The 24,310-nt window shown below is 40.3% G+C and overlaps 4 protein-coding genes across 4 annotated transcripts; 2 read left to right on the plus strand and 2 right to left on the minus strand.

Annotated features, from left to right (window-relative positions):
- Positions 1–6,658: 6,658 nt before the first annotated feature.
- On the plus strand, positions 6,659–8,843 carry LOC106676194 (5-beta-cholestane-3-alpha,7-alpha-diol 12-alpha-hydroxylase). Its single transcript, XM_024806172.2, has 2 exons — positions 6,659–6,814; positions 6,926–8,843. The coding sequence occupies exon 2, from the start codon at positions 7,029–7,031 to the stop codon at positions 8,592–8,594; it is 1,566 nt and encodes a 521-aa protein (XP_024661940.2). The 5' UTR covers positions 6,659–6,814; positions 6,926–7,028; the 3' UTR covers positions 8,595–8,843.
- A 103-nt stretch (positions 8,844–8,946) lies between these two features.
- LOC112436504 (HIG1 domain family member 1A, mitochondrial-like) lies at positions 8,947–10,938 on the minus strand. Its single transcript, XM_024806173.2, has 4 exons — positions 10,785–10,938; positions 10,216–10,290; positions 9,940–10,074; positions 8,947–9,805 (listed from the first exon to the last, which is right to left on the minus strand). Exons 2-4 carry the CDS (start codon positions 10,283–10,285, stop codon positions 9,729–9,731), a joined length of 282 nt encoding a protein of 93 aa, XP_024661941.1. The 5' UTR covers positions 10,286–10,290; positions 10,785–10,938; the 3' UTR covers positions 8,947–9,728.
- Positions 10,939–12,558: 1,620 nt separating this feature from the next.
- Positions 12,559–14,960, plus strand: LOC106675939 (5-beta-cholestane-3-alpha,7-alpha-diol 12-alpha-hydroxylase). Its single transcript, XM_024806037.2, has 2 exons — positions 12,559–12,713; positions 12,825–14,960. Exon 2 carries the CDS (start codon positions 12,928–12,930, stop codon positions 14,491–14,493), a length of 1,566 nt encoding a protein of 521 aa, XP_024661805.2. The 5' UTR covers positions 12,559–12,713; positions 12,825–12,927; the 3' UTR covers positions 14,494–14,960.
- Positions 14,961–19,973: 5,013 nt separating this feature from the next.
- On the minus strand, positions 19,974–22,578 carry LOC101474730 (7-alpha-hydroxycholest-4-en-3-one 12-alpha-hydroxylase). The gene has a single exon (XM_076876836.1). The coding sequence runs from the start codon at positions 22,347–22,349 to the stop codon at positions 20,784–20,786; it is 1,566 nt and encodes a 521-aa protein (XP_076732951.1). The 5' UTR covers positions 22,350–22,578; the 3' UTR covers positions 19,974–20,783.
- Positions 22,579–24,310: the final 1,732 nt, after the last annotated feature.

Genomic DNA, 24,310 nt, shown 5'->3' on the forward strand with positions numbered 1-24,310 from the left:
GCGTCGCCCAGAGGGGAGCCATTGAAATGCGGGGTGAAGAATGTGAGAGGGGTCATTGATGATTTAGGCTGCCTGTCTAAGGGCCTGTTGGCTGAAAACCTGTACCAGAGTTCTGACAGGCAGGCCAATGATTTTAGAGCACACTGATGCAGTGTGCTGCAGTCTGTTCTTCTTCTGAAGGCTGAGGGAGTGGATCCACCAGGTGATGGAAAAGGTCATAATGCTTTCCAGGAAGGCATAGTAAAAAGTCATCATGATGGGTGTGCTGACTCCAAAGGAGTTGAGTTTCCCAAGGAGGTACAGCCATTGGTGGCACCTTCTGAAAATCTCTTCTATGTTGGCAGAGAATATCAGGAGGTTGTCAAAGATGGTTCCCAGGTATTTGTACTCCTCAACTACCTCCACTGGCTTCCCATGGATGGTGGTGGGGACTGAAGCAGCCAGCTCCCTCTGCCTATAGGACTGGAGAAGGTCACCACCATCTCTTTGGTTTTGCTCACATTCAGTTCAAGTTTGGAGCTGTCACACCACTACAAACTCCTGAAGAGTGGGCCCATGGTGTTGTGAGGGGCCTGACAGCAGTGACAGGAGAACCTTGTCATCAGCATATCTCACCAGGTGAAAGTTGGGCTGTGTGGATCTGCAGTCATTGGTGTAGAGGATGAAGAGCAGGGGGGAGAGCACACAGCCCTGGGGGGAGCCAGTGGAGGTGGAACGGAGACCGGAAAGAGAGTTGTTGACCCGAACTTTCTGAGTCCTGTTGGTCAAAAAGTCCAATATTCACAGGATTAGCTGATCATCCAGGTGAAATCAGGAGGAAAGTTTAGTGGCCAGGATATGAGGCTGCAGAGTGTTGAACACTGATGAGAAATCAGCAAACAGAAGTTTGGCGGACGAGTCAGGGAGCTCCTCTGTGTTTGAGGGATGTCAAACTCATTTTACATGGTGTGGGACATAAGTGGGCCAGACCCTTTAATCCTGGAGATATTTTATTATATGGCAAAAGAAGTGTTAAAGAATTTCAAGAACCTTTTTGAACAATCGCATACACTTGCACACCTTCGTACATCAAGTTTCTTTTTGGACAATGCTAAGTACACTGAAATACAGGGTAAGTATGTTACAGTTTAAACTGAAATGATAAGTCATTCGATACTGGAAGAACATGTAAGCGCCACACAGAAGTGAACCTGCTGTGAACCACCATGCCACCCTTTATCACTATTTAATAATAATTAAATATTTTGATGTTGTTGTTGTTTTTTTGTTGGGGGGGGGGGGGGGGGATGTTAGTAATGTAAAAGATCGAAAATCTTGATGAGATTACAAAGAAAATGCTTAAATGAATTCTGAATAAGAGGCTCCATGACTGTATAAAGACAAGGACAACTGGTGCACTCTGGTGGCTCGGCTAACAGAACGGCAAGAACTAAAAGTTTAAAAAGAGAGAGAGAGAGAGAGAGAGAGAGAGATGTATAAACATTACATAGAGTAGTAAATTCAATCCGGTTGTTCAGTCTGACGTCACTAGCCATGTCTGGACCTAAACTCCGCTGCAGGTCCATATATCAAACGATCACTATGGCATTACTGAGAGTTGAAAAACTGTCTAAAGTCTTTCATCTTTAATAAAATGATCAGCGTTCTGCTCTACCAGGTGTAACAATTGAGTTTAACATCCAGGCATCCATGAAAACGGAATTTATGACATTTAACGGAGTTAGAAGTTAGCAGATAGTTAGCTCGCTAGCTTCTATCTAAATACAATATAGCATGTCCTGACTGCGGGGTTTTGGAAACAAATGAAAACGTACAGCTCTGCTATCACTTCCAACATAAATGAAGACAGAAAACTAAACAGCAGTGACGTTTGTAGGGTTACTGAAGTTTGGCTAGCTGGTATATAATGATGTGCTACGTGACCGCTAGCGACACAGCTATGTTAGCATAATATAAACAAGCAAACTTTTTTTCCACTCGATAAAAGTTAACGTGAGTGTTCTCGGTGGTCAGGAACAAATGTAATCGCATGGCAGGATGCTGTAAAAGGACCAAACTTCAGCCAGGAGAACAACTGAGATAGTTAGTCATTCATATATGCTGCATGGGCTGGGCTGTATCGTAAGGTTTTAAAAACTGAGCTTAAATAAATGATTAGTGGTAATAAAAGCCGAGGGAGGTCAACAGTGATCACTGACTGTTTTGGGAGCTTTTTGAGATTAAATAGAAGAAAATACATAACATTAAACATGTTAACAACACAAAAGTCATATTAAACGCAGACTACTTTAGGCCCGGAAGTAGGATTCGTCACGTCATCACTTAACAATCGGATAGCCAATGATAGACATCATGATGACCCCTCCCACTCGATTTGTTCTCCTGGTCATGTGAGGAGGTGGGGCTACAAAAGAGCCACGCCTGACACTAATTCACTGAATTGCTGTAAGGAAACGTTTTGTTTCCGAGGTGTCCTAAATGCAACGTGAGATCGGTAAAACGCCTTTGAATAAAAAGTAAAAATGGGGACACATGATGCAAAATAGCTCTCTGCCTGTTGTTTTCTAATGTGTGTTATTGGGTTGCAGTTTTAACGAAGCGAGAGAGCTGTATGGTGTGAACTAATCTCTATTTAACCGGTCGCGGAAGTAGGTGTAAGGGAATCCTTTTGCTTCTCGTGTTAATCTCGGGGATGACGTAACTGTGGCCTCAAGTCACGTGCAACGCCTGCAACGTGCTGCATATGCTGTTCCATGATGCTGCTGGAACAAAAAAAAAGGAAAGAAAAAGAACTCTGTGAACCCAACCTCTCCATCTAATAACAATACACTGAGAACGAGAACTGTGGAGGCTTCACTGTGCCAGAATAAATCACAGTATTTGATTAGAAAATTACTTATTATGATGAATTTAATATCATCAACTCAATTTATATACTATGATTGGTTTGTTGTTGTATCAAAAAATAGTTGCCTATATTCCTGATGTAAAAGATTTCACTGCACTTTACTTTTTGTAAATTACACCCCAAACAAGCCCGTTATCTGAAGCAGAGGAATAAATTGTTTGTTTCTTAACAATAGTAGTTGGCCGTGCCTCTCCAAAAGCTTCTGCGCTGTGTTCAGCTTTCTTGAGAATGAACATCAAAAGAATCTTTCAAGTCCTAATGAGCCTGTGGTATTTCCTTCATGCAATTATGGTCCAGTTACCACCAATTATATGCCAGAACAGAGTGTACACAGGAGATTAAAGTAGAGATACAAAAGTGGGAGAGCAGCAATCGGCCTTCCAGACAACCTTATGACAGCACAATTAAATAAACATGGTTCATATTCATTCCCATTTCCTTTTAGAGCTTTAGTCTAATACCCTCTGAAGTCCTTTGTGCTATACAACCCATAAGATTCTCATGATTTCAAAAAAGATTTATTTTAAGAACTAATGACTAATATACTATTATACTATAACTCTTATCAGTGACCAGGACAAGTCACTGATGCTGTTTAGCACAGACCTGAACCCCGTGATCCAGCTCATTGCAAAGACTCGATACAGATACAGATTTAGAAGCAGACACCAAGCTTTACACAAAGAGGAAACAAGACATCAAATCACAAATCGACCTCACCAGGATCTACTGCAAGGATATCAGGATGTCCTAAAGATATAGTAACTCTGGTGATTGTCAGAAAGCCTTCCTACAGTAGATGGCTACAAGTTCCTAGACCACAAGTCAGTGAAAATCACGATGGAGATACTGAGGATGTCAGCTAGATACAAACATCTCCTGAAGTGAGCTTAGTCAGCCTTACATATATGGCCTACCAGCCACAGGAGGACATAGATAAAACAGATATGAAGACATAATGCAAAGTCCAGCACCCTAAGACTATACATTGTTGCAATAAAAAAGAGATAGGGTAAGGTTTAGCAAGGGTGGGATCCACAATGGGGGATGAAATAAGGAGTTCATCAGAGGGATGACAGATGATGATGGGAAGGAATAAAAAAAATATAGTGGAAAACCAAGTCTCTGGGATATATCACTGGGACGTAGTGGAAGTGGGTGACATAATTGTTTATATTAGCTCTAATAAATGAGACAAATGCCAGAACTAAATTTCTCGTGTTGCTAAGGCCGTTCTTAACCACAAGGGGACCCTGTGCAAAATTTAACTTAAGGGTTTCTTATCAGATCCTGTAACGAATGAATATCTCCACCTCTGTGAGACTCAATAGCTGAAGTGGGTGACATCAAGAAATCCTCCCAGTGGTTAGAAATGGGTAGCCTGGTGAGCAGCACGGAGGCTACATATCTGATCCATAGAGCAGACAAAACCCAAGCTTCAGGCCCTGCAAAGATGAGACAGTCCAGAACATAAGAGCAGCAGGGAAGTAGGAAACAAGCTAGGCAAAACTAAGTTTATGGCATAGTGCAGAGGAAGACCTATTTATGGATTTGAAATCCCAAAGGTACAAACCTCTAACTACTTTTAGAATTCTCTTCTTCTTCTTTTTCTTTTAGTGATCCCTTTGGGGTTGGCCACCGTGGATCATCTGCCTTGATCTTACCCTCTTCTGTCACACCAACCCTCTCCATGTCCTTTATCACTACATCCATGAATCTCTCTGTGGTCTATTTCTTTTCTTTCTGCTTGGCAGCCCCATATTTAACTTCCTGTGGCCAGTATATCAACTATTCCTCCTTTGCAACCAATATCACATGAGTGCTTTTTTACACACATATCAGAGCACCAAATATGCATTCATCAGGGTGTCTCAGCTGAAAATCGATATTTCCTAATAATGAAGTGGAAAACTGCAAGGGAAGCTCAGTATTAATTCTTTCTTTTCTTTTCTTTTTTTTTTTGCAAATTTTGAGAGTTTAGCGAATTGGGAATTTCTTCTGAAAAGGGCTTTATCAATGGCCATCCCCAGGATTAATGAATGAATTTAAAATTTCCATCCAAAATTCACCATATGTAAGAATTGGAATTTACATACATTCAACCGATTTTCATCTGGTATTGAGAAACTGCCCTGCTGAGCTATCAGGATTCTATATTGACCTTAAAAAACAGATGGTTGCCAGACTTAAAGGTTTTGTGTTGTTAAGGCTATCCTCAGCCATTTGGGGACGGTGGCTGAGATTTAATCTGTAACTATCTGCACCTCTGGGAAACTGATATCATTCACTTATATCACTTTTATATCTTTGTGATATGCAAACTATCAAAGTACACATAAATTTGCACATATTAGGCTAAGCATCCCTATAATATTCTATTCTTTTGATTATTTTAATAAAATTTATTTCGGTTAAACAGTGTAACACAGAAATGTGCACAGTTGTGTTTAATGGCAGACAATTAATGTAGTTCACATACAGTTCATATATGCTACATTATACAGTTGATATAGCAGCATACCCTGCTTCTAAGCCACATTGTCACTTGTGTTGATGTTTAGATTAACACCTGTGCTGTTTTCTTTTTAAAAAAATAAAAAATAAAAATAAAATAAAATAAATGGCAAGCTGAAAAACAGTTAAGCATTCAATTATGCTGATTCTTTTTGTTGTTCGCCATTAAAACAAAAGTCCACTAGATGGCGAAACATTCCCACTGAATTCAGTAGATCAGCGTGCAATTAAATTAATAGAGTTTAACGTTCAAAGACAAATCTCTAATCATTTATGATCGGTAATGGGTTTCAGGGTCAGTCCCACAATGCATGCGAGCTTTCAAATGCAGGCCGAAGTGATCTTTTTTTTTTCTTTTTTCTTTCTAGTTATCGCAACCATGAAACTAGAACATGTATAATCTCCAGGAAAATCTGTAAAACGCGTTGTTGAAATCTCCCAATTCTTTTACTCTTTGGGCTTAAGGAAGGACAATACTCGGTGTATAAATGCTCAATCAACAATTCTTTTATTTCCATACAATTCAACACTTATGAGCATAAGCCATCATGATGGGGAGACATGCATGAAGAGGGTCACAGCAAATCTCAAAATGGTGACGGGTTACTCAGCTTCTTATAGCCTCTAGTGGCCCCCACCTAGTCGTAAAAGCCTAAACATTCACATTCTTTCTCTGTTACAGCGCCTAAGTTATGACCTCGGCTCCCTGTCTTTCTGCTCTCTGTAAAGGTGGGGGTATGGAATGTGGTCTGTCTCTTCTATTATCGGCACAAGGTCCTCTGCACACAACATTCTCTTCATGATTCAGCAGTATGAAATGTCAAGAAACAGTGTAACACATTCACAGCAGATCAAGGGTACAGGGTAATGCACACCTGTCTAACAAATCCAAAAATGGTCACATTCTTTTAACCCAAAAATATAATGGAAAATAAGCTACATACACAGCACACAATCTAGACTAAAGGATATTATATGACCTACAGCAGTTAACATAATTCAACTACTTTAACTACAGATATAAGATAACATATGATAACAGAATAATCTCACAGCGTCCTTCCTACATGTTTCAGCTCAATAGTTTCCTTTTTGGACAAAACAGTTTCTGAGTATTGGTTTGTTTTGCTTGCCTTGAGAAATCTGCAGTTTTTCTTTTCTTTCTTTGTTTGGTGCTATGAAACATTCAGTCTGTAATGAAAATCAGCTGGCCTCGATACTTCCGATCTTTCGTCGGGGAATAAACGGATGAGAATGGAATTCTGCTGCATGCCAGATGTTAACTGATTGAAGAACTCAGTTCCAGAGAAATTTGACACTGACTTCAAAGACCATTTACGGGTTGTTGATCTTGATTTTAAGGATGTTTGAATATTATCGGATTGCATAACGGTAATTATAAGCAATTAAGATGAAAATTATTCTTCCGCGAAAGTATATTGTTGATTGAACACAATGTGAATTGTTGCTTGTATTCAGGAGACCTTTGCTTTTTTTCCCCAGGACTATTTAGTTATCAGTTCCAGGAAAGCTGAAACCCGTTGGGCTTGTCAGAGGGGAGGAGCAAAGGTCTGCTCATTATAGCAGACCTGAAACTTTCCTTCAGATGAATCTGTGCTGGTTAACTGAATCAGTCATGGAGCTGCTGCTGCCGATACTTCTTGGCTTTCTTGCTTGTCTGGTCGGAGGGCTGTACCTTCTCGGAGTGTTCAGACAGCGGCGACCAGGAGAACCCCCCCTCGATAAAGGGCTCATTCCTTGGTTGGGTCATGTCTTAGAGTTTCGCAGGAACACCTTGAAGTTCCTAGAGAGAATGAAGAAGAAGCACGGTGATATATTTACAGTACAGCTGGGAGGGTTTTATATTACATTTGTCCAGGACCCTTTTTCATTTGGGGGGTTCATTAAGGAGAGTCGGGACAAACTGGACTTTCAAAAGTTTGCAGTGCATCTGGTGCACAGAGTGTTTGGATACAAAGCTGTTGAAGGGGAGCACATTGTTCTCCACAATTCCAGCAACAAGCATCTGAAGGGGGAAGGTCTGCAAGAACTGACCCAGTCTTTTATGAGTAATTTGCAGAACATGATGTTGCACAACATTGGATCAGCTGCAGAGGACAGGACCTGGAAAGAAGATGGACTGTTCAGGTACAGCTACAATGTTGTTTTCAGAGCTGGATATTTGGCCTTGTTTGGCAATGTGCCACCCAAGTCAGAACAAAGTGAGGAGAAAGCCAAAGAGAAAGACAGAGCTGAATCAGAAGCTTTGTTTCAGGAGTTTCGTAAATATGACCAGCTCTTCCCCAGACTGGCGTATGGGGTCCTCCCACCGATGGAAAAGTTGGCTGCAGAGAGGTTGAAGGCATACTTCTGGGATGTTCTGTCAATACTGAAAATTAAAACAAAGGACAATATCAGTGGCTGGGTGTGGGACATACAGCAGGGTAAAGAGGAGACAGGAATGGATATGTCAATGATAAACAGATACATGTTTGTGCTTCTTTGGGCCTCTCAGGGCAACACAGGGCCTTCTTCATTCTGGCTGCTGCTCTTCCTCATGAAACACCCAGAAGCCATGAAAGCAGTGAAGGAAGAAGTGGATAAAGTTCTGAAAGAATCTGGACAGGGGGTCCGGCCTGGTGGTCCTATGGTCAACCTGACCCGTGAAATGCTGTTGAAAACACCGATCCTGGACAGTGCTGTTGAAGAGACCCTCCGACTCACTGCTGCACCCCTCCTCACCAGGGCAGTGATAAAGGACATGACCTTCAAGATGGCTGATGGGCAAGAATATTTACTTCGCAAGGGTGACAGAATTGCAATCTTTCCCTTCAGTTCTGTCCACCATGATCCAGAGATCCATCCTGAGCCGCATTCATTCAAATATGACCGCTTCCTGAATCCAGACGGGACCAAGAAAACTGATTTTTACAAAGCAGGAAAGAAGGTAAAATATTACACCATGCCCTGGGGATCTGGGGTCTCCATGTGCCCTGGCCGTTTCTTTGCCACCAATGAGCTGAAACAGTTTGTTTTCCTCATGTTGGTCTATTTTGAGTTTGAGCTGAAGAATCCGGATGCGAAGATACCTGAAATTGACCTCAGTCGATACGGATTTGGAACGATGCAACCTGTCAGAGATGTCCAGTTCAGATTCAGACTCAGATATTAAGCCAATCAGATGAAAATGAAACTGTGCTTTTCTTTTTCTTTGGATCAAGATGGTTTGATGAGCACATTATAGAAACTATGGAAGCAGATTTAAATCTAAAATTTTTGACATGTTGGTCAACTGTAACGATTCCATATGCAATTGCACTGATATTCTAGACATGTATATGTATATTGAACACATTCTGATCATAACTCTTCATATGTAATTTGCAGATCAGCAATCAGATTAAACACATTAGAAATGGTATTGATGGGAATTTTTTAAGATAACAACAATTATGATTATTGGTTATCAATTATTATTGAAATGCCTGTTTACACACTGGTTCCAAAGTCACAGTGACAAAGCATTTTTCCAGCTTAAAATGTTGGCAGCCATTCGCTGATAAGAAAGTGAATAGAAACAGCATATGACTGAGCAAAGAAAAGAAGCTTTATTTGGTAGAATTGGAAAGGGTTAGAAGATTACCTGTTAGAATGTGTGTCATCAGTGAGAAGCTTAAAAAAAGACCCTAACAACAAAAAGCTGCAATGTTATATTGTGGTTCAAACTTGGGGAGAACTTTATGATCACTGTAGAGTCTGTCCTTTCATGCTGCTGAGTTCATTAGTTTACAGTGTTGTGAGCCTTTCCTGTTAACTGTAAGGGTTTTAGCTGCTGTAGGTGTACTACACAACCCAGAAGATGGGTGATCAATAACAATATAATGGCACAAAGACAACATTTAACAGTCAAAACACATCAAGGTACCAAAATCCATACACAAAAAAAACCTTTTTTCTTTAACACTTAAAAAAACAACAACTCTAAAATGACATCCTGTACTTGTGTACAACTTAGCTTAGAGAATAACTTCACAAGGCAACTATTTAAACACAAGGCTGCTACACAGTGTATAGCTGTTCCACGGAAGCCAGTGCTAAATTGAAGTGAAAAAATAAATAAAAGAACTTCACCATTACAATGAAACTGCATAAAAGCTACAGAATTAAAGCCTTTTTCTCCACACAGTTTCAACATAATGGCTATATAGATTTTCTTCTCGTCAGGACATCTGTGAAACAAATCTTGTGCACACCTTAATATGAGGCAATACTAAGGGACATAAAATATGAGTCCAAGAGGCCATGTTCACTTGGGTTGGGTTGCTTTCTGTTCTTGTTCAATAGGCTTTGCAAAGTAATCTCTGTACATGGAGAACAGGACACCTGAAAACAACAACAAAACAAAAGAAGCATGTAAAATGACTCGTGTTTATAGTATTATGATTTCAGGTTCAAACCACAAATCACAAATAAAGAACTGGTTGCAGTTTGGCAGTAAGAACTGAAAGATGACCCACCAACAGTCATTGCTCCCACCACAAAGCCTTGGGCAGCTACACGCATGTGAATCAGGTGCACCGACATTTTTGTATCTCCACGACTTTTCATTTTCATCAGCCTGTAGCCAACAATAGCAACAAATCCAGCCATCCCTGCAAAAAGCAAAAGTCACTAAAACAAAAATAAGACAGCAACATATCCCCCAAATCCTCTGAAAACTCACTCAATAAACCCCAAAACTTAAACTTTTCTGAGCACATATTTTATTTGTCCTTGTCATAATATGTACTCACCGACTGGGACAAATGGATTCTCCTTTGCCTTTCGCCAGAATTTGGACTCACTCTCCTCATAAGAAGACATCTCGCCTGAAACAAGAACGAGGTCGATTGAGTTCAAACGTTTGTTGGCCGTGTAGCAGTACAGCATGCAAGCTAATTCAGTGCTGATAGAAACCAATAAAACGCATAGAGAAACATGTCAGGAAGTATCAGGCTGTGCCTCACACAAAAAAAAATCTCCAAAATCAGGCTTTAAAAGTCGTTCCCACGAAAGAGGTCCGAGAGTCGCTATTAACAGGACATGAAAACTTCAGAGGTGACAGATGAAGGGCACGGACTAGACCCATCTTTCACAGACCTAACATTAAACAACTGTGCCTGATATGACGCGACACTTTTAAGTAGTATTATATTTAAATATTAGATATTTTGAAAGGGAAGAATTTTTATTCAGCTGCGAGGCCTTTCCGTGTGGTGCGGGAGAAAAATGTGGAAAAGCAACAACTCTAGAGTTAAGATGAGCTACACTTTAAAAAGCACGTAAAGACACTTCCACCGAACTGAAGAGGGCTCCCTCTTACCTGCTTTAAGGTGTCGTTAGCTGGAAGCACCAGTGAAAGAATTATCCGCGGAGATCTACGTCTCCTCCGAGCAGCAGCCTGTAGTTATGGAGGAAGTAATAAGCCGGCATCTACGTGATACATTCTGCGTGCTACTTAACAGTTCCCTCGTATGCATGCCTAACGTCAGCAACCGCTGTACTGTGTTTACGTTCAAACAGAATGTAGTAAATACAGGCAACATCTTCGAAAGCCTTGGACCTACAAGCTCAAGAAGGCGGAGAAAGTGGATGAGGTCCTGTTAGCATTTTCACAACATGTGGAACACGACCCAGTGTGACCTAGAGTAATGTGTGTCTACAAAGGATATGCTGGAGCACTCTCTGTATGTGTTAATGTGCTCTGGTTTTGTTTCAGTTTACTATACTGTCATTGCTGTAGGTCAGGGATGTCTAACTCATTTTACATGGTGTGGGACATAAGTGGGCCAGACAATTTAATCCTGGAGATATTTTATTATAAGCCAAAAGAAGTGTTAAAGAATTTCAAGAACTTATTTGAACAATCTCATACACTTGCACACCTTCGTACATAAAGTTTCTTTTTGCACAATGCTAAGTACATTGAAATACAGGGTAAGTATGTTACAGTTTAAACCAAAACAATAAGTCAATAGGAAAAAAAATAGGGTAAGGAAGGAAGTGGTTGGCTGCAAAACAATAACAACTATATCAGTTTAAAGAAACTACAGAGTACACTCAGACTGGAAAGCTGTTCTAACAGTTATTTGGCAATAACAGGAAAAAGAAGCTTTTTCATACCCAGTCGTAGGGTGTAATATGTAGCTATAAAAAGTTACAGCACATGACAGTACTGAAGAGCATGAGCAAACTCAGACAGTGGAAAGATCACCAGATTACCCAGAGGTGAGTTTAGCCAGAATACTCAGAGAGCAACTCACACTGATCCATAGAGCAGACAAAACCCAAGCTTCAGGCCCTGCAACGATGAGACAGTCCAGAACATAAGACCAGCGGGGAAGTAGGAAGGAAGCAAATAATCAATATTCTTTTGATTATTTTAATAAAATTTATTTCGGTTAAACAGTGTAACACAGAAATGTGCACAGTTGTGTTTAATGGCAGACAATTAATGTAGTTCACATACAGTTCATATATGCTACATTATACAGTTGATATAGCAGCATACCCTGCTTCTAAGCCACATTGTCACTTGTGTTGATGTTTAGATTAACACCTGTGCTGTTTTCTTTTAAAAAATAAAATAAAATAAAATAAAATAAAAGCTGAAAAACAGTTAAGCACTCAATTATGCTGATTCTTTTTGTTGTTCGCCATTAAAACAAAAGTCCACTAGATGGCGCAACATTCCCACTGAATTCAGTAGATCAGCGTGCAATTAAATTAATAGAGTTTAACGTTCAAAGACAAATCTCTAATCATTTATGATCGGTAATGGGTTTCAGGGTCAGTCCCACAATGCATGCGAGCTTTCAAATGCAGGCTGAAGTCAGCTTTTTTTTCTTTTTTCTTTCTAGTTATCGCAACCATAAAACTAGAACATGTATAATCTCCAGGAAAATCTGTAAAACGCGTCCTTCCTACATGTTTCAGCTCAATAGTTTCCCTTTTGGACAAAACAGTTTCTGAGTATTGGCTTGTTTTGCTTGCCTTGAGAAATCTGCAGTTTTTCTTTTCTTTCTTTGTTTGGTGCTATGAAACATTCAGTCTGTAATGAAAATCAGCTGGCCTCGATACCTCCGATCTTTCGTCGGGGAATAAACGGATGAGAATGGAATTCTGCTGCATGCCAGATGTTAACTGATTGAAGAACTCAGTTCCAGAGAAATTTGACACTGACTTCAAAGACCATTTACGGGTTGTTGATCTTGATTTTAAGGATGTTTGAATATTATCGGATTGCATAACGGTAATTATAAGCAATTAAGATGAAAATTATTCTTCCGCGAAAGTACATTGTTGATTGAACACAATGTGAATTGTTGCTTGTATTCAGGAGACCTTTGCTTTTTTTCCCCAGGACTATTTAGTTATCAGTTCCAGGAAAGCTGAAACCCGTTGGGCTTGTCAGAGGGGAGGAGCAAAGGTCTGCTCATTATAGCAGACCTGAAACTTTCCTTCAGATGAATCTGTGCTGGTTAACTGAATCAGTCATGGAGCTGCTGCTGCCGATACTTCTTGGCTTTCTTGCTTGTCTGGTCGGAGGGCTGTACCTTCTCGGAGTGTTCAGACAGCAGCGACCAGGAGAACCCCCCCTCGATAAAGGGCTCATTCCTTGGTTGGGTCATGTCTTAGAGTTTCGCAGGAACACCTTGAAGTTCCTAGAGAGAATGAAGAAGACGCACGGTGATATATTTACAGTACAGCTGGGAGGGTTTTATATTACATTTGTCCAGGACCCTTTTTCATTTGGGGGGTTCGTTAAGGAGAGTCGGGACAAACTGGACTTTCGAAAGTTTTCAGTGCACCTGGTGCACAGAGTGTTTGGATACAAAGCTGTTGAAGGGGAGCACATTGTTCTCCACAATTCCAGCAACAAGCATCTGAAGGGGGAAGGTCTGCAAGAACTGACCCAATCTTTTATGAGTAATTTGCAGAACATGATGTTGCACAACATTGGATCAGCTGCAGAGGACAGGACCTGGAAAGAAGATGGACTGTTCAGGTACAGCTACAATGTTGTTTTCAGAGCTGGATATTTGGCCTTGTTTGGCAATGTGCCACCCAAGTCAGAACAAAGTGAGGAGAAAGCCAAAGAGAAAGACAGAGCTGAATCAGAAGCTTTGTTTCAGGAGTTTCGTAAATATGACCAGCTCTTCCCCAGACTGGCGTATGGGGTCCTCCCACCGATGGAAAAGTTGGCTGCAGAGAGGTTGAAGGCATACTTCTGGGATGTTCTGTCAATACTGAAAATTAAAACAAAGGACAATATCAGTGGCTGGGTGTGGGACATACAGCAGGGTAAAGAGGAGATGGGCATCGATATGTCAATGATAAACAGATACATGTTTGTGCTTCTTTGGGCCTCTCAAGGCAACACAGGGCCTTCTTCATTCTGGCTGCTGCTCTTCCTCATGAAACACCCAGAAGCCATGAAAGCAGTGAAGGAAGAAGTGGATAAAGTTCTGAAAGAATCTGGACAGGAGGTCCGGCCTGGTGGTCCTATGGTCAACCTGACCCGTGAAATGCTGTTGAAAACACCGATCCTGGACAGTGCTGTTGAAGAGACCCTCCGACTCACTGCTGCACCCCTCCTCACCAGGGCAGTGATAAAGGACATGACCTTCAAGATGGCTGATGGGCGAGAATATTTACTTCGCAAGGGTGACAGAATTGCAATCTTTCCTTTCAGTTCTGTCCACCATGATCCAGAGATCCATCCTGAGCCGCACTCATTCAAATATGACCGCTTCCTGAATCCAGACGGGACCAGGAAAACTGATTTTTACAAAGCAGGAAAGAAGGTAAAATATTACACCATGCCCTGGGGATCTGGGGTCTCCATGTGCCCTGGCCGTTTCTTTGCCACCAATGAGCTGAAACAGTTTGTTTTCCTCATGTTGGTCTATTTTGAACTTGAGCTGATGAATCCGGATGTGAAGATACCTGAAATTGACCTCAGTCGATACGGATTTGGAACGATGCAACCTGTCAGAGATGTCCAGTTCAGATTCAGACTCAGATATTAAGCCAATCAGATGAAAATAAAACTGTGATTTTCTTTTTCTTTGGATCAAGATGGTTTGATGAGCACTTCCAAACTATGGAAGCAGATTTAAATCTAAAGTTTTTGACGTGTTGGTCAACTGTAACAATTCAATATGCAAATGCACTGATATTCTAGACATGTATATGTATATTGAACACATTCTGATCATAACTCTTCTTCTTTAAGTAATTTGCAGATCACCAATCAGATTAAATCCAGTTAGAAATGATATTGATGGGCATTGTTTAAGATAACAACAATTATGATTATTGGTTATTAATTATTATTGTGAATGTTCCCTTTTTTTCTGTAATTGATGTGACATGTGCACTTAGAAATTGAGACGATTCATGTATATCGTAGTCAGTTTCAATTTTTAGTTCAATTTTCTATGTACATTACAAGTTTTTGCTTTTTGTTTTTTCCAAAATAAATTTTTTTTGTAAATGTCAGATTTTGGAGTTTTATGTGAGCCTCTTTTAAAACTCAAAAAACCAAAACAAACAAAAACAAAGTTATAGGCTGACTTCAGTCAACTCAGTGACATAGATTCTTTTACTTGTTCCCAACAACAAAATCCAATAGATGGCAGCAGATTCCCACATTCCCAATGTTTTTAAAATAAACAATAAATTGTACAAAAACACAGAATCTTAGAAGAATGATACAAATGAAAACTAATATACGTGATTTTATATTTAATTTATTTTAAAATGAATGTCAGGAGTTTAAATACATACTCCAGTTTAAAAATAAAAATAAAATTAGAAACTTTTGGCAGTTATTTTATTGTTCATGCTTTACAGGTTAAAAAATTCCATTCACAGAATGGCTGGCTCACCACTTTAGTGATGAAACCTCAGTTACAAAAATGCTTTTGTGAATTTTGCTGAAGTTGCAGATAAATAGTAAGAATAAATGCATTTGCCTGATTAATAACTTAGGTTATAATAAGAAGGATTTTGACATTCAAACACAAATTAATCATGAACAGAAATTATTTCAAGGTCATTCACACAAGGCAAGTCTGATTTCAAATGCAAATCAGGGTCAGATTTTTTTTACAACCATAAAACACGCACACATAGATAATCTCTAGGACAGCGTGGGGAGAAAAAAAAACAAGGAGTTTGTCTTCTGTGGTTCAGCTCAGTGCTGCTCTTTAAGGCCAAAACATGACAGTTTCTGTGTCTAATTGGAGTAAGCCAGACATGTTTTTGTTTGCCTTTGCCTTTAGTGTTCTTTGGTCTATGACTGATGCTGTGAACCATCTTTTGTAAAGTTCATTTAGCAAAACCAACAAAAACACTCCGACAGTGCAATTCCCCCTGAACTCCGTGACCTTGACCCGATGTTGCACCATATCGATTTTTCGCTTTCACGTGTTTTCTTGATCCCTTTGGTGCTCTCATCAGGAAAGTTCAATCTCACCACTAATGAAAACAGTTAAGACATTTTTAATAACACAGATTCATCACTGCAAAAGAAAGTGAAATGAAATCTTTATCAAATATGTAAAAACATGCAAAGCCAGTCAATCATTTTTGAACTTCAGCAGACTGTCTCGACTATCTACCAGACATGTGCAGAGGGGCCGGCAGGGGCTTGAGCATCTGCCCCTTTCCTGATGGGTGCCCTTTTCTTGAGCCTTTTTTTTAATGTGTGTGTAAATACAAAATATGAGTAACTGTATTCCGTTACAGTTACCGTTTAAAAAGGTGGTATTTAGAATACAGTTACTTTGTTGAAATAAATGGATTACACGGCGGTACTTCCCTGTTTCATATTGTCGCGGGTCAGGACTGTTTGGGTTTTGTTCGACAGCTATGTTCTGTTGTTCCAGGCGGCAGCGTTACGGTTGCCATGGTTACAGGGTGACGCTCTCTCTCTGCGTGTTTCCTGGGTGAGAGAGCGCCTTTTTGTTGTTGTTGTGCTAAGCTAACAGGCAGAATGCTACAGGTATAGCTCTAAAGAATGTAGCATCATAGGCAGTGTAGTCCGTGCTGCAGGGAGAATGGACTGCCATACACGTTATGTGTCTGTGAGCGAGGGAGGGAGAAAAAGTAAAAGTAAAAGCTGTCATCAAGCAAAAACGGGAGCTGGAAGCATGTAAATATAATAATAACCACTGCAGCCAAGAAGAGTGCCTGAGGAGCCCAGTTGTAAGTAAGCTATTAAGACTCGACTGTACACCGTGTTCGTGTTTTCCTCCAAAAACAATAAGTTCTGTTGGAGCAGCCTTTCAACGCCTCTCTCTGTCTCTCGCAAGCAAAGTTGACCCAGACAACAAAGTAAAACTAATTTTCGGCTACGAGCCCGACACAGAATTACCATATTAGCCAGAGGTCCCTTTACTACGTTCGGAGCCGCGGACCTTCAGTGACAGTAATAAATCACATTTTTATTATTTATTTATTATTTATTATTACATATTTATTATAAATAATCCTAATTATACATCTTGCTTCCATATTTGTATCCTGTGTCACTAAAAATACTTTTTATTTTAGTTTTATACATTGATTAATGACCTGCAGAATCTCCTTATCATATTAAGTGATTCATAATTGTCACTTTATGCTTTCTCCATCTCTAAAGTGATGACATCCTTGCATTACATACTTTAGGTTCATTTTCTGCAGGCAGGTTTCTGACAGAGAACAGACAGATTTAGACTATAACCTGCAGCGCTCTATAGATGGATACATAAAGAAATGCATAATTACATGTATGTGCTAACTTTCTAGACACTTTGTTACATTTATGATAAAGTAGATAAAACACATTTGTGTTGGCCTTGGCTCATAGTTCTTGTCTTTAAATGAACTTTGTCTGTGTGTGTTTCAGGTGCTGCTCTCTCAAAGACTGAATGAACCAGCATTGCAGCCATGGGTCACTGTGAGCATCACAGGGGAGGTTGAAGCCGCCCACTGCAGCTGTATGGCCGGAGTCGCAGAGACCTGCACCCACGTCGCTGCTCTTCTGTCTAAAGTAGACGGAACAGTGTTGATCTGTGGCACAAGGACTGTTACAGATGAACCTGCATACTGGGTTTTGCTGGGTAATATTACCAAGATACAGCCAGAGGTTGGCCATAAGATAGACGACTTCTCTTCAGCTGCCCAAAAAAAGGCTCTTGATCAAAACATACACAGACCATCTGTAGTGACAGGTAAAAGGAGCCGTCCTCATAACAGAAAAATCCCACCTGCTACTGTGGAGGAGTTGTCACTGCTATAATGCAATAATGTTTTATCTAGGGGTCTAGATGTATGCCTGTAGTGCACTGCTGTGTAAATAATTTGCATTTACTGAATATGTACTGACTGAGTCCCGCTGTTCAAAACTTGAATAAAGAAACAAAATAATTTTGCCTTTTTTTTTTTTTTATTAAAACCACTTTATAGAACATCACATCAGTAACAGTGTAAAATCCATGTCATTTACAGTTTACAAATGACAAAATGTTTACACAAAATCATGAGTGTTTACATGATATCACCCACTACTAACATTACTTTATTTACTGTATCTTTTGAAAAAATACAGCAATTTTAACAGCACAATACTTAAGAATATTTAACAGGAGCAGGTTTCATTTTTCCCTGGTTTTATTATCACACTGTTCACCAAACGCAGCAAACCTTCACCATCTTATCCAGGAGGGTCACCTCTTCACCCTCACATGGAAGAAGTAATCTGATTGGCATGGTGGTTTGTTTGAAGCAGGTCCCTCGTGTAGCGCTGGAACTCAGTCATGATGTTTCATCCATTTCATCGGCTGGTTTGCTGCAATAATGCCAAATAATTAGCAACTCTATAAATAGACGGTAGTTCTGCAAAATCACTCAGTAGGATGTTTGTTCTAATTTGCTATGAGCTCAGAGCGCATCGAAAATAAAACTAATAGGCTATAAAGAGTGATATGAACATATTTAGAACTTACCGGAATGAAAATGTCTGGAGCACCAACAGATATTTGGAGATGGAAGAGAACTGCACGTCAGCTCGTCTCACAGCTGCTATCCAGGCTAGACGCCTTCGTTTGCTAACATCGATACACAAGCCGCTCATGTTGCTTCCAGGTTGGGAAAGAATGAAAAGATAAACCATTTTCAAGCTTATTCTCTTGCCGGTCGTGCGATCGAACATTGCAGCCGACCACACAGCAAATACGAACCGTGGCTGTTGTGTGTGCTCCCTTTTCACTTGCGCTAGACCCCCAAAATGGCGGATCGGGCCAAAATCCTTTCCACGCCCACCCCCGTGACATCACGCTCCAAAGCCCTATAGTACATTCACGTAGTTGTAAACAGCATGATAATATATTAAGTAATCCAAAGTATTCAGAATACATTATAGAATACATTTTGGGGCATGTATTCTATAATCTGTCGTGTAATACATTTTAAAAGTAACCTTCCCAACACTGACTATAGTCTACAGCCCACAGGAGTATTCGTTTGTTATGTACACATGGTTAAGTTCTCTTGTGGCAACTGATGAATTGAAACAAATGAGCATTGTTGTATGTGCACTGAGCGACAGAGCAACAAAACATTACCTGTCCTTTTATTAACTACAGAAGTAGTGGTAGTCATTAGCCGCTAGCTAACTGGGTAAGGGTGTCAGAGGTTTGTAGCTCTTATTATAATTACGATATTCAAACACACACACACACACACACACACACACACACACACACACACACACACACACACACACACACACACAGTATTTTAAAGAAAATACAGATTATATTAGATTTATATTTCAAATATAACAAAATGATGATTCTTCAGCAGAAAAATTATTGTATCTCTACGGTTTAAATATTGTACAAATTGAATCATCATAAATACATTATTTTATATTTATTGCTTTTTTTAAATTTTTATTACTTTATTTTTATATAAAAAGGGAAGAATTCTGGATCAGCATCATGATCGAAACTTTTGGCCATAGTATATACAGTGTTCTGGAGAAGGTATAAAATGTCACTGTATGCGCATGCGTGTGTGCACTTGTTTAATCAGCTACCATCTTTCCTATGGACTTTTTAATGTCTACAGTCACAGATCGACAGCAACATTTTACCCCATCAGGTGAAACATAGGCTATGTTTGCTTTGCATTGACCCCACCTGATGACAGTGATACAGTATGACGCGATTCCATATTAGATTCTTGATGAATTTGGGTTGTTGTTGTTCAGCCTGGTTATATGTGACCCTTTTTAACTTGTTTTGTGATGCTCTCCTTGTAATTGCATATGTATGCAATTTGCGGGGTGGGGGTGGGGGTGGGGGGTTGTCTCCCCTCTCTCAAAACATACAACTCAGACGGCAGGTATCAGGAAAATGAGGACAAGTGGGTTGGACATTGACATCAGCTGTTGTTCTAGTTCATTCTATTAAGAAAACAAGTTCGACTCGGGTAATTTTCTGCACAAGAGATAAAAAAGGTTTGGGTCATGACTTTATTGTTTTGAATTCCGAGATTAAACCCCACTGGCTGAGCAGGTGACCATATTCTATACAGCTCAATGTTGGCCCTTTGCTGTGTGTCTTTCCCTGTTATCACTCCCCTCTTTTCTATATACTTTTGACTGCTGCACTATCAAAATAAAGAAGCTGGCACCTGGGAGGAGTCAGTTCAGTTATAGATAATGCAAATGACAAAACAGACCATGTGGCTTGCAGATGTGTGCAGTTCTGCATGGCAATGGGTAAAACTGAAGAAGATACAAAGCCCTAGAAATAACAAATATAACAAATCAAATCAAAGAAAACAAGAGAACTCCATATGAAACTCTTTGCTAACCTCAACAAACCAGACTAAATGCACAGATATACATATGTAATGAGACCAGTACAAATGCAATACACATGTAGACTTATTCCAATTAAAGACTTGTTCACAGAGTAACAAAGTGTGCAGAAGCAGAATCAAAAAAAAAATTCAAAAATCTGAAATTTTAACAACAAAAAAACAAATCTGTTTTCTCTCCATTGTGTATCCAGCCTCTTGCCCTATAACAGCTGGAAAAGGCTCCAATTCCACTGCAATCCTGGACTGGATAAATAGAAGGAGATGGACGGCTGGCACTGATTTTCAGAAAAATTCTACTTAATTTGGATATGGAAAATGTAACGGAAAATCTGCAATACATGTGTTCCCATGCTTCATTTTATAAGTCTCCATGTATCATCCAAAGAATTATACAAAAAAAGGTGTTTAAAGATAAGACTTTTGTTTTTATCTGATTGGCTTAATATCTGAGTCTGTATCTGAACTGGACATCTCTGACAGGTTGCATCGTTCCAAATCCGTATCGACTGAGGTCAGTTTCAGGAATCTTCTCATCAGGATTTATCAGCTCAAGTTCAAAATAGACCAACATGAGGAAAACAAACTGTTTCAGCTCATTGGTGGCAAAGAAACGGCCAGGGCACATGGAGACCCCAGATCCCCAGGGCATGGTGTAATATTTTACCTTCTTTCCTGCTTTGTAAAAATCAGTTTTCCTGGTCCCGTCTGGATTCAGGAAGCGGTCATATTTGAATGAATGCGGCTCAGGATGGATCTCTGGGTCATGGTGGACAGAACTGAAAGGAAAGATTGCAATTCTGTCACCCTTGCGAAGTAAATATTCTTGCCCATCAGCCATCTTGAAGGTCATGTCCTTTATCACTGCCCTGGTGAGGAGGGGTGCAGCAGTGAGTCGGAGGTTCTCTTCGACAGCACTGTCCAGGATCGGTGTTTTCAACAGCATTTCACGGGTCAGGTTGACCATAGGACCACCAGGCCGGACCTCCTGTCCAGATTCTTTCAGAACTTTATCCACTTCTTCCTTCACTGCTTTCATGGCTTCTGGGTGTTTCATGAGGAAGAGCAGCAGCCAGAATGAAGAAGGCCCTGTGTTGCTCTGAGAGGCCCAAAGAAGCACAAACATGTATCTGTTTATCATTGACATATCGATGCCCATCTCCTCTTTACCCTGCTGTATGTCCCACACCCAGCCACTGATATTGTCCTTGGTTTTCATTTTCAGTATTGACAGAACATCCCAGAAGTATGCCTTCAACCTCTCTGCAGCCAACTTTTCCATCGGTGGGAGGACCCCATACGCCAGTCTGGGGAAGAGCTGGTCATATTTACGAAACTCCTGAAACAAAGCTTCTGATTCAGCTCTGTCTTTCTCTTTGGCTTTCTCCTCACTTTGTTCTGACTTGGGTGGCACATTGCCAAACAAGGCCAAATATCCAGCTCTGAAAACAACATTGTAGCTGTACCTGAACAGTCCATCTTCTTTCCAGGTCCTGTCCTCTGCAGCTGATCCAATGTTGTGCAACATCATGTTCTGCAAATTACTCATAAAAGACTGGGTCAGTTCTTGCAGACTTTCCCCCTTCAGGTGCTTGTTGCTGGTAATGCGGAGAATACCGTGCCACCCTTCAACAGCTTTATATCCAAACACTCTGTGCGCCAGATGCAGAGCAACCTTTCGAGCGTCCAGTTTGTCCCGACTCTCCTTAATGAATCCCCCAAATGAAAAAGGGTCCTGGACAAATGTAATATAAAACCCTCCCAGCTGTACTGTAAATATATCACCGTGCTTCTTCTTCATTCTCTCTAGGAACTTCAAGGTGTTCCTGCGAAACTCTAAGACATGACCCAACCAAGGAATGAGCCCTTTATCGAGGGGGGGTTCTCCTGGTCGCCGCTGTCTGAACACTCCGAGAAGGTACAGCCCTCCGACCAGACAAGCAAGAAAGCCAAGAAGTATCGGCAGCAGCAGCTCCATGACTGATTCAGTTAACCAGCACAGATTCATCTGAAGGAAAGTTTCAGGCCTGCTATAATGAACAGACCTTTGCTCCTCCCCCAGGATAGGTTTCTGCGAATTTGTTTGGAATTGTTTACTAAAAAAAAAAAAAATGTACTTAAGTATCAATTGAGGACACGATTTTCCAATTGTCCTAGAGATTCCCCTCTTTCGAAATCCAAAAGAACATACTGTAGCCTGCAGTGATATTATGTTTATGTTAACAGCTCTATGACAGCAGGTATGAAGAGATTGTGGAGCAATGAGTGCACACTGGCAACAAATATCACTCTAGTTAATCATAAGTAAGAAAAATAAAGTTTTGAGGGGTCAATGGCATTGCATGCTGTTGACACTAGATGCGTGATTCTGGTTTATTTTTTACCAGAATTGTTTAGGAACAGTCAGTCAGTGTTCAAGTAAATTATAACTAAGAAGAAAACTGTCACTGTTCTGGGTAATTTTGACCCAGCTTTTTCGGTTTCTTTTATTTTGGTGTTTTTCTAGATTATGTTCATTATATTTATGTTCTGATTCCTTAGCTATCCTGTGTTGATTATTGTCAATGGAAAATTGTACTAAGTAGCCAGTATAAGCTTTTAGTGATATAAGTTTACATGTGATAGAATACTGCATGATGACCTTTTCCTTGCTTAGAACTGATTGTCCTTTATAAAACGTGTTCTGATTTTTCTATCTGAATCTTCCCCAATTCTGACCTCGCACACACACACACACACACACACACACACACACACACACACACACGCTCACGTATCAACATTCCACTGAACAAATGTTTTTATTTTTCTTGTGTCTAAATAAAGACAAGTGCAAGAACAGAGCGCTGATCACAGGGCCCCCACTCTCGTGTGAGCGCTCTGCGACCACCCTTGCAAGAAAAATCTGCAGCGTGTGTGTGTCTTCACTCTTAGACTCTCAGCTGAAGAAGTGTCTTTTAGAATAAATCTCTTGACATTTATTATAATTATTCTGATTTAGGCTTTGTTCTCTTGCCCTCATGTTTAGTATAGGTTTAGTTCTGTGCTTAGTCTTCTCTGCTCGTGTGTCCCTCTGTGTAAAGTCCATGTTTCTCAGTCCGCATCTTTGTGAATTGTTTCTGGTTTCCTGTTTTACTTTGAAAGTTCATGTCTCATGTCAGTGTGTTCAGTTTTACTTCTCCCTTGTCTTGTTAACCTAATTTCTCCCAGCTGTGTCTCCCTCCTGTTTCTCATTCCCTGATTACTTCCCTGTGTATATAAGCCCTGTGTTTTCCTGTGCTCTCTGTCGTGTTGTACTTTCTCCATGCTGTGTGTTTGTCGTGGTCCAGTATTCCAGCACCTCTGTTCAGAGTTTTTGTTCTGTTCTTGTGAGTCTTATTTTGAGGAGTTTTTCCAGCAATAAAGCTGCGTTTTCAGTTTAAGTCCTGTCTCTGAGAGTCCTGCATTTTGGGTCCTTTTTCCTGCCTGCCACACAGCCAACCATGAAAAAAACAGGTTTTGACACTAGGCCTGCCAAATGGCCTTATTTTTTTTGCAGAAGAGTTTAGGATAGCTAAATAAAAATATAAAATATCAGCTCATTCGGGCCATGCCTTTTTTCTTTTCAGAGATTAAAATCAGGCACCAGTTTAGTTCTCTGGTTGTGAAGGTGATGATCTACAAGACCGCTGAAATGCATTCGTTCTTTGCTCTGTGTCTTAACGATCAGTCTCTCCCTTTCTCATTGTGCCAAATCTAAAGTTTGGTGGAGGGGAGATTATGATGTGGGGGTGATTCTCAGGAGTTGGGCTTTCCCCCGTAAATCCAGAGGAAAGAACGCAAGAATGCTCAAAAATTCCCCTAAACACATTCCTAAACAATATGGCAAGCCTTCCCAGGGGAGTTAAATTAATATTAAACCCTATTTATCAAGAATAGGATGTCACTCACGTTCATATGAGTGGGAAGACAGACCAGCAAATACTTTTG

This window comes from Maylandia zebra, linkage group LG18 (assembly GCF_041146795.1).
Source record: "Maylandia zebra isolate NMK-2024a linkage group LG18, Mzebra_GT3a, whole genome shotgun sequence".
Lineage (NCBI taxonomy): Eukaryota > Metazoa > Chordata > Actinopteri > Cichliformes > Cichlidae > Maylandia > Maylandia zebra.